The sequence below is a fragment of the Melanotaenia boesemani genome, chromosome 15 (assembly GCF_017639745.1).
Source record: "Melanotaenia boesemani isolate fMelBoe1 chromosome 15, fMelBoe1.pri, whole genome shotgun sequence".
In the NCBI taxonomy this organism is placed as follows: Eukaryota; Metazoa; Chordata; class Actinopteri; order Atheriniformes; family Melanotaeniidae; genus Melanotaenia; species Melanotaenia boesemani.
The window spans coordinates 10807660-10822471 of NC_055696.1; the positions used below are offsets into that span (position 1 = coordinate 10807660).

The following is a 14812-nucleotide window of genomic DNA, read 5'->3' on the forward strand; positions in this document are numbered from 1 at the left end:
ATACACAAAGTGATGAACCAGAACATAATGATTACTCGCTGATGAAGTGCTTAGCATTGTTAATTTTATATTTAATGTCAATATCCAGGTCTGGGATGAATTAGATGGTATGTGTCATGGTATCATGGTATGTTGGATGCCTACAGGTTAGTTAATGAGATAATGACTCATTGAATGATGACTCAGTTGTGTTGATATCCAGTTGTTGCAATGCAATACTCAGCTGTCAACGTGATGCCCCAGGCTGGAAAATAAGTTGTGAAGTTTGATTTCTCAGCCCTGGGATGCTGCAGGGCAACGGTGACTCCAGGAATGATGACTCTAAATATCAGTTTGCCATCAAAATTATTCAGAAGCACAAAGTTTTAAAGAGATTTAACTATTGTTGTTTTGATGTAAATATTTTAACATAACTTTGTACAGAAAATTGCCCTGATATGTGTTCAGAATTTGGTACTTATGTCCCTTTTTGAATGCATTTACCAACAAATAATGGTTTCCTCAAAGAAACATGTTATTTTTATTCTTTAATGAAAACATATTTACTTATACAAATACAGTCCCTTTTATTTTGGTCTTAAGAATCATTTAAAGTGTGCAGTGATGAATTTAACTGCAGCATCTCCTTCATTCTTTATTATTACAGGTCAGGTGTTCAGTGGGACTGGTTTGTCTGTCTTTTAGCAACTTAACTCAAAAGGTTATGGACAGATTTTGATTTAACTTTTAAGCAAATATCAGAAATAGAATAGGAAACAACTGATTAGATCTTAGAGGGTGATCCAGATCACCACCTGGATCCAGGGATTTTTTTAAAGAATTCTTTACTAAGAGGGAGTTGGGATAATTTTGCTATTAGAGTTTCTAACTAAAAAGAATGCTCACAATCATTGTTAAAGAAACATATATATATGTTACGATGGCTTGGCGGGGGTCTGTGCTCTGCTTCTAGTTATTTGCAGTTCATTACATGAACTTTTAATTTAGTTTCTAACCACTGGACAGTAGATGTGGGTCAGACTCACCCAGGATGTGCCTGGGTGAGCCTGACCCACAAATGCATTCAGACCCATTTAGCAGAGGGGTGAATCTAAAATATGATCTGAAAATGTGGCACAACCCAGCAGTGTTGTTCAGAGATGTATTTATATGTGCTAATGTAACCACTGCAAAGACTTGGTAAATAAGGTTTTATTTCTCTATTTCACTGTTTTTTCCCTGCAACTAGCACAGCTTGTCTGTCCATCTCACTCAAACACTACTGCTGCTCCTCTTGTTTTTCGATTAGTGAACATAGGGGGTGGTGCCAAGCTTGAAAGTTGAGATGGAAAACAGTTTTTGTTTGTTTTTCTTAAGTAGCACAGTAAAGGCTGTCCTTTTAGAAGTGAGTTATTTCATACCCTAATGCATTTGTGCTCCGAAACTTCTACATTCTTCTTTGGTAAATAGTCCATGTTTGCTGCACAAAGAACCACCCACAAAGAAAAGGATCTACATATATCTGTCTTTCCCTAAAAGAAGAAGCTCTCCTTATAAGGCTCGAGGTAGAGTTATACTTTTGCTATTAGATCTGATGTTTGTTGAATTAAATTCTACAGCAACCACCAGTCATCTAAGGTAGCTCTGTTGCCCTTAAATAATACAAACCCTCTTGAAAACATGATGAGTTTCTGGCAACTTCGGTACTTTGCCTATTATTCAATAGAGGAACAGACATCAAAAATCGTGACATCTTTAAATCTGTAGTGTCTCTGTGCTGTGTGAATGTTTAGATTAGACTAAGTCATGACTGGGTTTTAAAAAGCCTTTAAATCATAAACATGAGTTGTGTGGCAAAACATGAGAGTACTTCAAACTTTGAAATGCCTGCTACAAAACAATGAGAATACAGTGCGTCTGGAAAGTATTCACAGCATTTCACTTTTTTCACATTTTCTTATGTTACAGCCGTATTCCAAAATGAAATAAATTAAATTTTGTCCTCAAAATTCTACACACAATGATGACAATGTGATATTTTTTTTTTTTTTTTTTTTTTTTTTTTTGAAGAGTTTTGCAAATTCATTAAAAATAAAACACTAAGAAATCACATGTACATAAGTATTCACAGCCTTTGCTCAGTACTTTGTCTCATCAAACCAGAGAATTTTGTTTCTCATGGTCTGAGAGTCTTTCAAAATTTTGGCAAACTCCAGACGGGCTGCCATGTGCTTATTACTAACAAATAGCCTCTGTCTGGCCACTCTACCATGCAGGCCTGATTGGTGGATTGCTGCAGAGATGGTTGTCCTTCTGGAAGGTTCTCCTCTCTTCACAGAGGAAAGCTGTAGCTCTGACAGAGTGGCCATCAGGTTCCTGGTCACCTCCCTGACTAGGACCCTTCTCCACAGATCGCTCAGTTTAGGTAGCCATCCAGCTCTAGGAAGAGTCCTGGTGGTTCCGAACTTCTTCCATCTATGGATGATGGAGGCCACTGGGCACATTGAGACCTTCAAGGCAGCAGATATTTTTCTGTACCCTTCCCCAGATTTGTGCCTCGAGACATTCCTGTCTCGTAGGTCTACAGACAATTCCTTTGACTTCATGCTTGTTTATGCTCTACCATGCACTGTCAAGTGTCCGACCTTATATATAGACAGGTGTGTGCCTTTCCAAATCATGGCCAATCAACTGAATTTACCACAGGTGGACTCCAATTAAGCTGTAGGAACCTCTCAAGGATGATCCATTGAAATAAGATGCACCTGAGCTCACTTTTGAGCTTCATGACAAAGGCTGTGAATACCTATATACATGTGATTTCTTAGTGATTTATTTTAATGATTTTTTAAATTGTCGTTATGGGGTATTGTGTGTAGAATTTTGAGGATAAAAATGACTAAATGTGGAAAAAGTGAAGCTCTGTGAATACTTTATGTATATGGATCAGTCTTTGTATGCCTGCTGAGCAAAACACATTTATTTTTTAACATCATTTTCCAGCTCTGATTCGAGTAAAAGGAGCATAAGCATATATGGTAATATTTTTAATGTAAGATCAACACGCTTCAAACTTGTAGTTGTCACACAAGTTTTTCTCAAATTATTTATTCAGGTGTGTTCAAGCTTTATTAGACCAGTCTGAGCTTAGCTTTTAAGAGGAGATCTGGAGTGTCAATCCTGACATTGTGAGCTCTAACTGGGAGTTGTGGTAAAACAGCACTGCAGTAAAGTCAGTCTGACATGAGCCAAATGATAAAAGCAGTTTATAAAACTAGCACTCTCTGCCCACTGAATCTTGCAGCACATTCCCCCCAGGGTGAAGAGCATTTCTCCAGATCACTCTTAAATGAACAGTATCTGTCAACACATCACTACGCATTAGAAAATCACACAGTGTCATGTTGATGTGGGGAATTTGGGAGTTTTTGGTGGCAGCAGTGATTAGTCTGATTTCCCTCCTGAATCCCATACAAGCCTGCAATCGTCCTGCTCTCACCGCATATGAAAGCATAAAAATTTAATTCTGCCATGTGATTAAAAAAAGAAATCCAGTCAAGCACATTTTCCATCTGCATCAGTCAAATAAAAACCACAAAATAACAGTTATATCCCGACCTTCTGCTTTTATGATATTTCATTTTCAACTTTCTAATCCAGCAAGTATGTGGATATTGCTTATATTATTGGTTATTTAAAGAGAGAACAAATGAAAATATTTCAGATCAGATAAGCTGCATGCACCAGCCAAAGGTTTCTTTTCTGTTGGCTTGTAATACACTTATCATTTCCACTTCACCTACAAACAACACACACAGAATTATGTGCATCATGGAGAAGGCTACAGAACTGGTTAGAGGTTTGTAGACACATTGTAATTCAATTTCAATGAGCAGGTGTGTCTAAACATGTGATTGTATGTTTATCTGCTTTACATCTAAAACTTGCAGCAGAATTTTAGTGCCTTTTTCTCACATATCTGTGTAATATTGCAGTAAAAGCAATCATATGGCAAGCAGCTCCTCTGTGGCTGAGGAAACATTTCTCTTTCATTTCTGCTCTTGCCTCAGTTGTGTTCTCCATTCTCTCCTTTCTTGGCTTTCACTTTTCTGTCAAATATACTTCTATCCTCACCTAACTCACCTTTGCTTTCAGCTTCTTCTGCTCACTTTTGCCAGAAACCACTGTATGAAGTATTTATGAAGGCCAGGTTTACCTCTGTAATAAAACCATGAGATGTCTGACCTTGGCTCAGAAAGGGTAGTGAGATCCCCAGCCATCCTGGACTGAAAAAGCTTGAACTCAGGCAGCTTACACACAGAGAACCGAGAGAGGTTTATATCTCAAACCTTTAAATTGATGTGCCTGAATCAAGGGCAAGAATACTGGGCAAATGATATGTGTCTGAAAGCATGTCTGGTCACCAATTTGAAATTATTGTGTGGGCATTTAGAAATCCTGATATACAGGATTGGGTCTAGGAAAACAACCTCATAAAAAAGTTCTCCCAAAGCAGTTTTTCTTCCTCATCTAAAAAAGACTGCTGGGTCCTCTGGCATGTTTCCAGTGATTTGTACACACAAAAAGATGTTCTCAGAGGAAAAAGTCTGCATCGATGTTTGTCACTACCTTAACTGCAGCTGTTAGAACCACTTAGATCCCAAATGCTACTGGAAGCATCATTCCTGTCACAAATAGGCCCTTAAAAATGGCAAAACCATCTCAGCATGGTTCCTACTGAACATTCATATTTTTGTCATGTCACACCTAAACAAGACCTAAAAGCATCATGGAGAGGTACAGTAGATGTTACTGTGTTGATCTGACTTCAAGGGCTGAGTTTGATGTCAGGTTTGTGATGGCAGCCCCAACAGCTGCTCAGTCTAATTACTGTATGTAAATGACAACAGCACTGCCATAGCCAGCTTCTCTGGTGCTGAATAATTATTTTCATATCTCCACATCAGACTATCCTGAGGTGATTGTATATCAGTGCTGCATACAAAGGTATCTCCACCCTCTGCAGTGGTTGCATTCAATTTGCTCTCAGTAGAAATCTTATCTGGGGAAAAAAAAAACAAAACAAAACAAACAAATAAAAAATAGGCTCAGGCTCAACATATACACATGCTCATGAAAATGAGCATACATTTTATTTGCAAACTGAGACAAAACAAAGGAGAGAAATTGAACCATTAATCTCTTTCGTAATCCCAAGAGAACCTGTTTTAACAACTGCTGTTTCCCAGATGTGGTCTATTATGTAACAATATTCTGATTAATCTAACTATGTGTTGTTGTGTGTATATGTCACTCATATTTAAACTACAAATTTTCATGACATATTTGCAGAATTTCCAGGTCTTACAGCATGGGGTTTATGGATGGAAACAGCACATTTCTTTGCATCACGTATGCTTTCCTTCATTTTCTCACATAACCCAATACTTCGAAGTGGGCATGTTTGTGTGTGTTTGTGCACTTCTACACTGTTACTTGGTGGAGAGGGAAATCTCCCATCACCACCAATCTAATCCTCAATTTTCTGACCTAAAAAAGCATAATTACGTAAATAACTAAAATCTCATTAGTTTTCATGAATTCTGAAATTATTTTAGACAGAATTAGAAATAAAAGTCTTTTTACTGCATTCTGCTGCAGGACTTAAACACGTCCCCCTTTTTTTTTTTTTTTTACGTCCAGGGGTCACTATTATTTTAACAACATACAAGAATATCACTTTTACTAGATGTTGTGCACCTAAGGTCAAAGATGCACTTAGAAGCAACACATTGCAGGTCATAGGGAAAGGGTAAATCACCATTAGATAATTGCATGTAAATTAAGTGTAGTTTAATATGTTCTAATTTGCATAGAAATTAGATAAATGTCATGTATATTGGATAAGGTGAATTTCATAAACCTGTTCAGCTGTTAGGTAAAATTCAGAGATATGACTAGGCGAGAGGTAGGGTGCACCCTGGATGAGTTGCCAATTCATCAACATGGCATTATATTTGTGTCAGTTCTCGAGAGCGCAATATAACATGATCATGCACAGGTTATAGTATTCCCACATACTAATTAATTTCTTGCAATTGCAAAAATAAGCAGCCCTCTCTCACAAAAAATCTAAACGTGTGAGAGAGATGCTGCCTATGGCTGGCACACATTACAGGATTCTTCAAATCTTCACAGATTTAGAGACCACACACTTGGTGGTAACAAAAGACAGATCTCGCAAGATTTCTTTCTTGTGATCTAATAGTGTGTGGTGTGCACTACAGAGAGAGAAAGAGAGAGCAGCTCACTGCACGCAACTGATCTTGCTACATGTGTATGGGACCTCTCCAGCAGCCTCAGCTGCAGATTATCTGCTCTCAAAGTTGAAATTTGCTAACTCTAATCAACCTGAGACCGCCTCCTGACTGGTCCATTTCTAAGCATTATCACTTCTACAAGGAAGTTGATATTAGTTTTGATTGAGGTGGGCCCAATCCCAAACAGCCCCCTACACACTACCTCTTTACTACCAAGTGTCACTCCCAATGCAGTCATACTTACAGCTGTGGAGGGGACTTTAATTGGAAGGGGCAGGTATAAATAAGATGAGCAGGAATAGGATGCACTTTTCCCACCACTGGAAAAGGAAAGCAGTCATCGTCATGGCAACACAAAGAAACTCAGAATTTCTGTTTTTAGTGAAACGATCATCATATAAATACGATCATCGCAAATGGAGGGGTTGCTGTTTAGTGGGCGGTTTGGGGTTGAACCATTGTGTTGATGTGATCAGTGCCCCCTAAAAAAAGAATTATAACACTTCTTGAGCTAGCTGCCACATAGTTAAGGTAGGAGTCAAAAGTGCCTAAAAGCTCTTCTAGCTCCATCAGCCGCACTATTTCTAAAGTAGTTTTTTGGTCCTAACTCATGCATTAACTACAAGATTGACTTTGCTTAAATATAGTTTACTACAACATTTTTTTGTTGTTGTTGTAAGGAATGGATACAGCATTTATCTGCTTGGTTATATTTTTCCATGGAAGGGTGATTGTAAAGCTAAATACATTTGAACAATTATTGTTCAACTATGGGCACAAAATAACACTGTCTCCATGCCACAAGTAATGATAGTAAATGTGCACACAAAGTAATGTTATTTGTGTGCACATTTTAGTGTGCGTAGTAGGGTACGTCACGCATGCTGAGCTGGTCTCTTGAACAAAGCAGAACCTCTTAACCTTTATTTTTTAGCATAAAACTAATGAAATTTGCTTATGAGCATTTTTTGTTGTGCTCCCAACATTTTGTGCTCACAACACAGACACAAATGAGACAAACGACCATGCATGATCATACACACTCCCAAGTTCAAATGTAGATTTACTCAGTACGCCTCTGTTATGAACCAAACGTTCTGTACTTCAGTATATATATACATATATATATATATGTATATATATATACATATATATATATACACACAGTATATGTGTATATGTGTGCGTATGGCCCAGGTCCAAACAACCAGTTCAAGTTTTTAGTCCCTAAATATTTAACCTTTTACTTTTTCTACAAGAAATTCCAAACATAAACACAGACAGACACTTTGTGTACTTTTTTAAAAATTCATGTTGTCACATTGACTAGTATCTTTTTTCCTCCCTGGAAAATGCTGTGTAATTTTCTACTGGAAAAGGTCATACAAAACGGAACAGTGTGCACACGACATGTTCTTGAGATGGAGGAAGATTGTGTGAAAATCGTTGAGAGCAGTGAGCGATGATGCACTTCTCTGATATGTTAACTTCTGTTCCAGGAAGTTACTAACAATAATTTGTGTGCTCAGCTGGAAAAAGAAACTTCTTGGAAATGACAGTTTATTTATATCTGTTTCTTTTCCAGTTCTGTTTTTAATATCTTGCTAATACTTTTAGCTAGAGCGCTGTGAGGAGTGTTGTCTTGCTCAAGGACGCTGTGACAGGATACATGCCTGGTTGATGAATTCACACCAGCTCTTGAGATGATCAAACTCTTGACCTTGTGCCGTCTCTCCAATCACGAGGCCTCCCCGCTGCCTGACACGCTGAGAATCAGTCAGTCTGAAAACCTTGTATACCCAGCTGCGTACGCCACCTGTGTAACCTTATAGACACTAACTGGTCATGGCAAAGCTGTCATGTCCTATGTAGTGTTGTGTATCTCATTCATGGTCTTCTTTGTGGGATGCATCTTTTAACAGAGAGGCACTTTAAGTCATGATTCATATGTCAGAGTATCTAAAAGAGTGCTGTGCAGTGGTGGTTTAGGGTTGAAGTATTTTTAAATGGTTCAAAATACTCATTTTTAATACACATTTCTGAAAAATAAAAACAGCTACATGTATTCAGAAAAACACTCAGTTGGACTTTTAAAAGGAAAAGCAATAATTTCACACTTTGCTGCAACTGCACAACTGGTGTTAAGCAGAAATATTTAATGAACAGGATTTTATGGTAGAATAATAATTTCATTGTGCCTGATTACTTCTTATAGTTTCAATGTCTAATATTTAAAAGCACCTTCTGGTAGGAATCTTGTATTATGCTCACATCTATGCTTTCATAAAATAAGTATATTGCAGGGAAACAAAAGACGAATAGTGTCTTGTTACTGAATGTCTTTTGAACCTATACAAGCTACAGGTTTAAAAATGGACGATGAGTTAGGGGCCATTCTTTTTGTTGCATTTTGCAATTTCATCACGAGGTCAGTAAATCTTACATACATGACTAGAGCTGGGTTAAAAAATTGATTAGTCTGTTTGAATAGATTTGAATTGAATTGATCCAGTGCTGATTCAATTCTGATTTTTTCTTTTCTTATACCATTCCTTCTCTGGTGACAACACTGACCCTGCTTTTACCAATGCTGAGCGAGATCTTAACTAATATAAACAACTGAAATGTTCCGTCCAAAATCAGCTTCTCTCACCGAGATAATGCCACATTCAGATGTTTTTTCACTCACCATTAAATTATATTTACATGTCAACTATTTAGCAGCTTATTACTTCTCACATTAGCAGCTAACGCTAAGACTGTGGGTTCCACCATGTTCCACAAACAGCAAATGTTTTGAAAATAACAGGAAGTGATGTCACAGCGCATGTACATAATTAGATTTACAAATAAATTTGATAATGGACTAGTAAATGTACAATCTTTTGAATATGGTCATGTAAACAGGCTCAGTGTTTCATGAAAACAGTTATTTGAGAATGTCTTTAATATTCAAGAAAAAATGGTGTTACATGAATATCTGTAAATAATTCTAAATTTACTCTAAATCAAATTGAATCAGGCTGTTGTGAATTGAACTGATTCAGGAAATTAGTGGTGATACCTAGCCCTACACTTCACCTTTAAAAGGTTTTGTCTTTTTAGCAATGAAATACACTACACTAAAACTAGCACAGATTTAACCATGCATTTGTGTACCATTGAAACATGCAAACACAGTTTTGAGCACTAAAATGAAATTTGTTAATGTTCCAGGGTGAATATTTTCACTATGTCATGTTTGGACTGGGATTTTGGCCAGATTATGCCAGATTGTGTTAACATCATAACATGCAATGATCCCCTTTCCTTACACGGCAAGGGCAGATAGCCCTGCTGCTAACCTTGCAAACAGCATAAATTAAATGTACATAAATTTACAGTTATTTGATGACCACATTGAGGAGCCGAGGCACGACAATGTTTCGTGGATTGCAGAGAGACATAAACTATCACAAAGTCTGAAGCTGATGTTTTCAGTTTAGTAACAGACCAAATTGCACCTCAAGTTGGTGAAACAACCTGAACAACAAGATGGCTTTCAGTGAGGAATGCTGAGAGAATTTTTGTGTGCCCATGACATTGTTGTTGCGTTTTACTTGGCTGCAATGCTTTGTAAAACCAGAAACTGTTTGGAGATCACCTTTAAGTCTATTTCCAAAAGTTGCATGCACACTGTAGCATTGCACTATATATTTTTTTTATGTGTACAGACATTTTTTTAAATGGTGTTATGTGGAATAATTATGAAGTTGGACCACAGGGGGATCAAACCCCATTGTTAAACAAAAACCATTCCCCTGTCCGTAACCTTCAACAAGCTTAAACAAAACCACAGATTAACCAATCATATCTGAAAGTGTACTAAAAAAAATTAGGACAAATTATGCCCATACTGTCCCCTGTCCCCAGTACCTTGTACCAAAAGAGGTACAATAGTATAGGTATACTAACTTTTAAGACTTCCAAAGTATTTAAAAATGACATAGACCTAACGGACATACATTATTTCACAACCTTTAGCTGTGCAAACAAGCTCAGATTTTGACATTACAGCATCTCCATCAGAGTGCCGTCTCCCTGTGTAAGCACTCTCCTTTCACATTTAATCACTAGTTTACTGAACTTGCTGTAGCTGGAATTCGTTAAAACAAGTAGTAACTTTGCAAAAAATGAGAGTGTTGCTGTAATAAACCGGAATTAGCCTTTAGATTTATATTTTCAGAGATTTGATCCCAAGTCTGCAATCATCAGCTGTGCTTGAATGGCTTAAAAGGTGACTCACCCAATCAAATCTGGGAACTGCCTCTATCCATTCTGTAATCTTGTATTCCAAGCCATACATCACAGCTCTACAGCTCAGTTGAGCTCCAGTTCTGGTATAAAGGTCAGAGGCTCCAGGCTGTCCGTCTGTCTGCGTGCATCTTTCTCATTTTCTCTGCTTCTTGAATGCCTAAATAAGAAAGGTTTGTAGACTCAGCTGCTCTTGCTTCAAAGGTCATGAAGGGATGCAGACAGGAAACATTCTGGATAATCTTATATTCTTCTCAGTAATATTTGTTTAGTCATTTGCACAAGTGATAGGTACTTTGTGTCTGAATGTGCACAAATATCTGAATGTTCTCTGTATAGCTCTACGGGTCAAAGAATTGGACAAATTTGGGATCAGTAATAGTTTGTGACAGCGGGTGCCAATAGTACATCAAAACTACTGAGGTATTTTGTCCTATACTAAATGTTAAAGTAAAGCTGATCTTATTATGTCATTACTTTATAATGGCATGCAGATGAGAGTGTTGTTGACCCGGCTTAGCCTCAGCTTGTCAGTCAAGGTGGAGGACAATTAAACTGACCCTGCTCATCACGAAAGATAGAGCACAATTCAGCAAAAGAAAGGAGGTAGGATCAAGATAAACTTGAAAGGCAGACGAGCACTGGGAGACAGAGAGAATATGAAAATGAGCGACAAAGAAAGTGGAAAATGCCACCCTTCAGGGATCAACCCAAGGAGGAAACGTGACAGCAAGACAGTAGAATAGAAGGAAAGGAACAGAGTGGAATGGATATGAACTGGAAAAGACGGAGCAAGAAACTGAAAGTAGGAGAAGGAGTGCAGTTGAAGTGAGGGATGAGCCTAAATTTAGACATGGAAATCAGGAGAGAACAGCTTCCTTTATCCCTCAGGAGATACATTTAAATCAGGTCTGGGTGGCCAGAGGGGAGAATGGAAGAACCTACTCCACTGGCCAATTAGACGCACTGAACACTGCACTGCTCTAATATAACCATCACTGTGGCCCCTTTGGCCCTTTCATTCCCAGTGGGTGTGTAGCACCACATCTTGACGCAGGGCTTAAAAAGAAGAATCCCCAGACTTTTATAAATTGTGTTTAGGCATAAGTACGGCTGGAGTATAGAGGAGCATGAGAAGACAAATGCATAAAGAACATTTTCAACTAGTTAAGCCAACTGCACATTTGGATGAGAAAGATTTTCTGTCTGATCTGCCACATCTTTCAGTCACATAACTCACATTTAACAATGTGTTACTGTAGCAGCAGTTTGGTGTGGAGATTTTGTTGTACATTGGAGATGTTTTTATGAAAAGATTTGGGAGTGATGGGTACATAACTTCACAATGGATCCAGCAGGTGGATACTGGATTGGTGGATGCATTGAAAGATCACCAACAGCAATGGTATAGCAGATGGAAAGATGGGAAATTTTGCAGCAGAGCTTGTGTTTGATAGGCAACGTGAATCTGGAGGCAGGTCACATGGAAATGTAGCAGCACAGTTTTGATTGTATGAATTTGCTCATTTTTGCTTAATTTGTACAGTTAGAGTATTGCACAGTATTTTCTGTTTGTAATTAAGCAATACTTTGTTGTTACCTTAAACGGTTTGGTTTTCTTAATCATCAGTGAAAAAAATCATTTCCAAGAAACATGTGTTGCATTTTCCATCACCAACTAAATCGATCAAATCTTATGTTTCCATGTTTATCAAAGCCAGATCAAGTCCAGGCTGGTGTGTTATTCTTTTTGCAGATATGAGTGAAGAGATGACAATGAAACGAGCAAGCATATCCCCAGAGTGTTTCTGGCTTCGGTGACATTATACAATGACACTTCTTCTGCACTGAAATTACATTTTGTAAAGTCTCACTTACTGCTGGCATTTGGTACAGCAGTTAACCATTAACTCTTCTTTGTGTTCAGCACAAAAGAGCTAAAATATATCACCCTGAGCTGTATGTCGCTCCACTGCATGAGTGAGAAAAATTAAGGAAAATCTAAGTGATTTAAAGGGAAGCTGTAATAAAGAGAATGAAAGCGGGTGCAGAATGGTAAATCTTTGGCAGATCATGCTTCATGCAAAACTTTCATGAATAAAACATATTCCTTGCCTCCCATAGCTCAGATCCATTTTTCCTCTATTTCACTCTTCTCCCCTTCTATCTCTCACACGCATGATTAACCTCAGGAGACCTTAATCAACACTGGAAATGACCCGTGCTCTTTGACTTGCCTCTCTCTCCTTCCCTCCTCAACTCATCTCCTCTTTTTTGCAACTTGGCCTTGTCCTTAGGATTTTTGGCAATGAGGTTTTCCTCACCAGCTAACAAAGAAGGCAAACACTGTTTCAGGGTTTGTTTACGTACTATACATTGACTAATATTAACTGAAATTTTGGGGGAAATCTATTATCTATAATCTCCTGATTTGGAAGTTTTTCCTTCCTCATTCATGTTTCTCTTTTCTTCGGTTTTCCTAATCCTTTCCCTGTGGGGATTAAGATCTGAGTTTGCTGAGGATAAATTATCTTCTTTACCTAAGCCTTCATTCATGTTGTATTTAAAATCTGTCCTCCAGGGATGGGGCTAGGGATAGGTTTATGTTTATTATTATTTACTTGCTTGCTTGTTCCCTCAGCCTTCCTCACACACACACACGCACACACACACACGCATGAACACGCCCCTGCACATACTTTCAGGCAACAGTGTGAGCTGTCCAAGGTCCTGAAAACTGGAACACAACAATTGACAATCCAGTTGTAGAAATGACCTCCTCAGACACATATAAATCAATTCATTCGTACTTTTTCACTCATTGGATTTAGGCAATACACACATCCACACTGCCTAACAAGTCCACAGGGAACAGTTTTTAATTGGTCCGCTATGTAAGGTTTCAATACTTCAGGCTAAATGCCTCCTCTGTGGTCACACAGTAGTCACTGGCCAGCATTTGCTTTGTAATTAGAGCTTTAAGGTTTTTTGTTGTTGTTGTTGTTTTTTTTTGTTTTTGTTTTTTTTTTGTCTTTTTCTTTTTTTTCTTTTAATAAAAAGAAAAAGATTTCCTCTTGTTGTCCTGCAGTGTCAGTTGGAGAAGAGCATTTTCTTTTCCTTAAAACTGTACAAATCAAGTGGACATTTTTTTTTAAATAGTCTTATCCAGCTTTACTTTATGTGATGAGCATTATGTTAAAGTGAAATTCATCAACAGAATTTAATCTACAAAGCAAACTTTTAAAATAATTGCCTGTTGTGTTACTCTGTCTACTTCTTTCAATGTATCTTCATGTCCATTTACTTTTTGTGTCATGCTGCAGGTATCAGTGGTCAGTATCCTTTGGTTCAAAATGTGACTGTGACAGAGGGTGGGACAGCGAACTTGACCTGCCGTGTGGAGTCTAATGACCACACCTCCCTCCAGTGGTCAAACCCGGCACAACAGACTCTCTATTTTGGAGACAAGAAAGGTGAGTTAAAGATTGATATACACCAGTATCCTCAAATAGGTGTAGTCTTTAGAAGTAATCCCTGTGTTTAGTAGTAGAGAAATTGAAAAAAAAGAAAAAAAAACATTTAAAAAGCTCCTTTTTCCTTTGTTTTTTACTCAAACAAACTGCTTTCTTTTTATCTCATTGTAACTGTGCTACAGTTTGTGTGTGTGTGTGTGTGTGTGTGTGTGTGTGTGCATGTGTATTTCTGGTCAGTGTACCATTTTCACAGTGAGGACATTCACTGTACAACATTTTAAGTTTGATCAATACAGAATTGACCATCTCCACTGAAATAGAAGAGGCTAGGCAAGTTTATTTGTTAAGCAGAATTCAACGACAGGAAAGTGTTTTGCAAAGACATTGAAACATCAGAAAAAGAGAAAGGAAAAAGAAAGAACATTAGATAAAAACAGTATTTAAAAATTCAGGCTTAAAAGAAACAGATTTGGGCTTTTAAATAAAACCTATTGAAATGCAGCAGAGAACGTGGGTCTGTAACATGGATTTAAATCAACTGAGTGTTTCAGCTGATCTGGGGCTTTCTGGGAGATGTTTCCAGACATGTGGACCATAGAGCCAAATGCAGCTCCATGTCTGCCTCTGACTCCGGGAACTGATAAGAGACCAGATCCAGATGACCTGAGGACTCTGTTAGGTTCATATTGGGTCAAGAGGTCAATAAAAACAATTAAGAGGTTATTAGAACAGCAACAGAACTTTAAA

At 37.9% G+C, this 14812-nt stretch overlaps 1 protein-coding gene across 3 annotated transcripts in view; it reads left to right on the plus strand.

Annotated features, from left to right (window-relative positions):
- Nucleotides 1-14812, plus strand: part of cadm2a (cell adhesion molecule 2a) — a 248490-nt gene that overhangs the window by 166360 nt on the left and 67318 nt on the right. For all 3 annotated transcript variants that reach the window (XM_042008366.1, XM_042008368.1, XM_042008367.1), the window contains one exon: nt 13916-14065. In XM_042008366.1, the coding sequence (XP_041864300.1) occupies nt 13916-14065 (150 nt within the window). The remainder of the gene's footprint in view (nt 1-13915; nt 14066-14812) is intronic.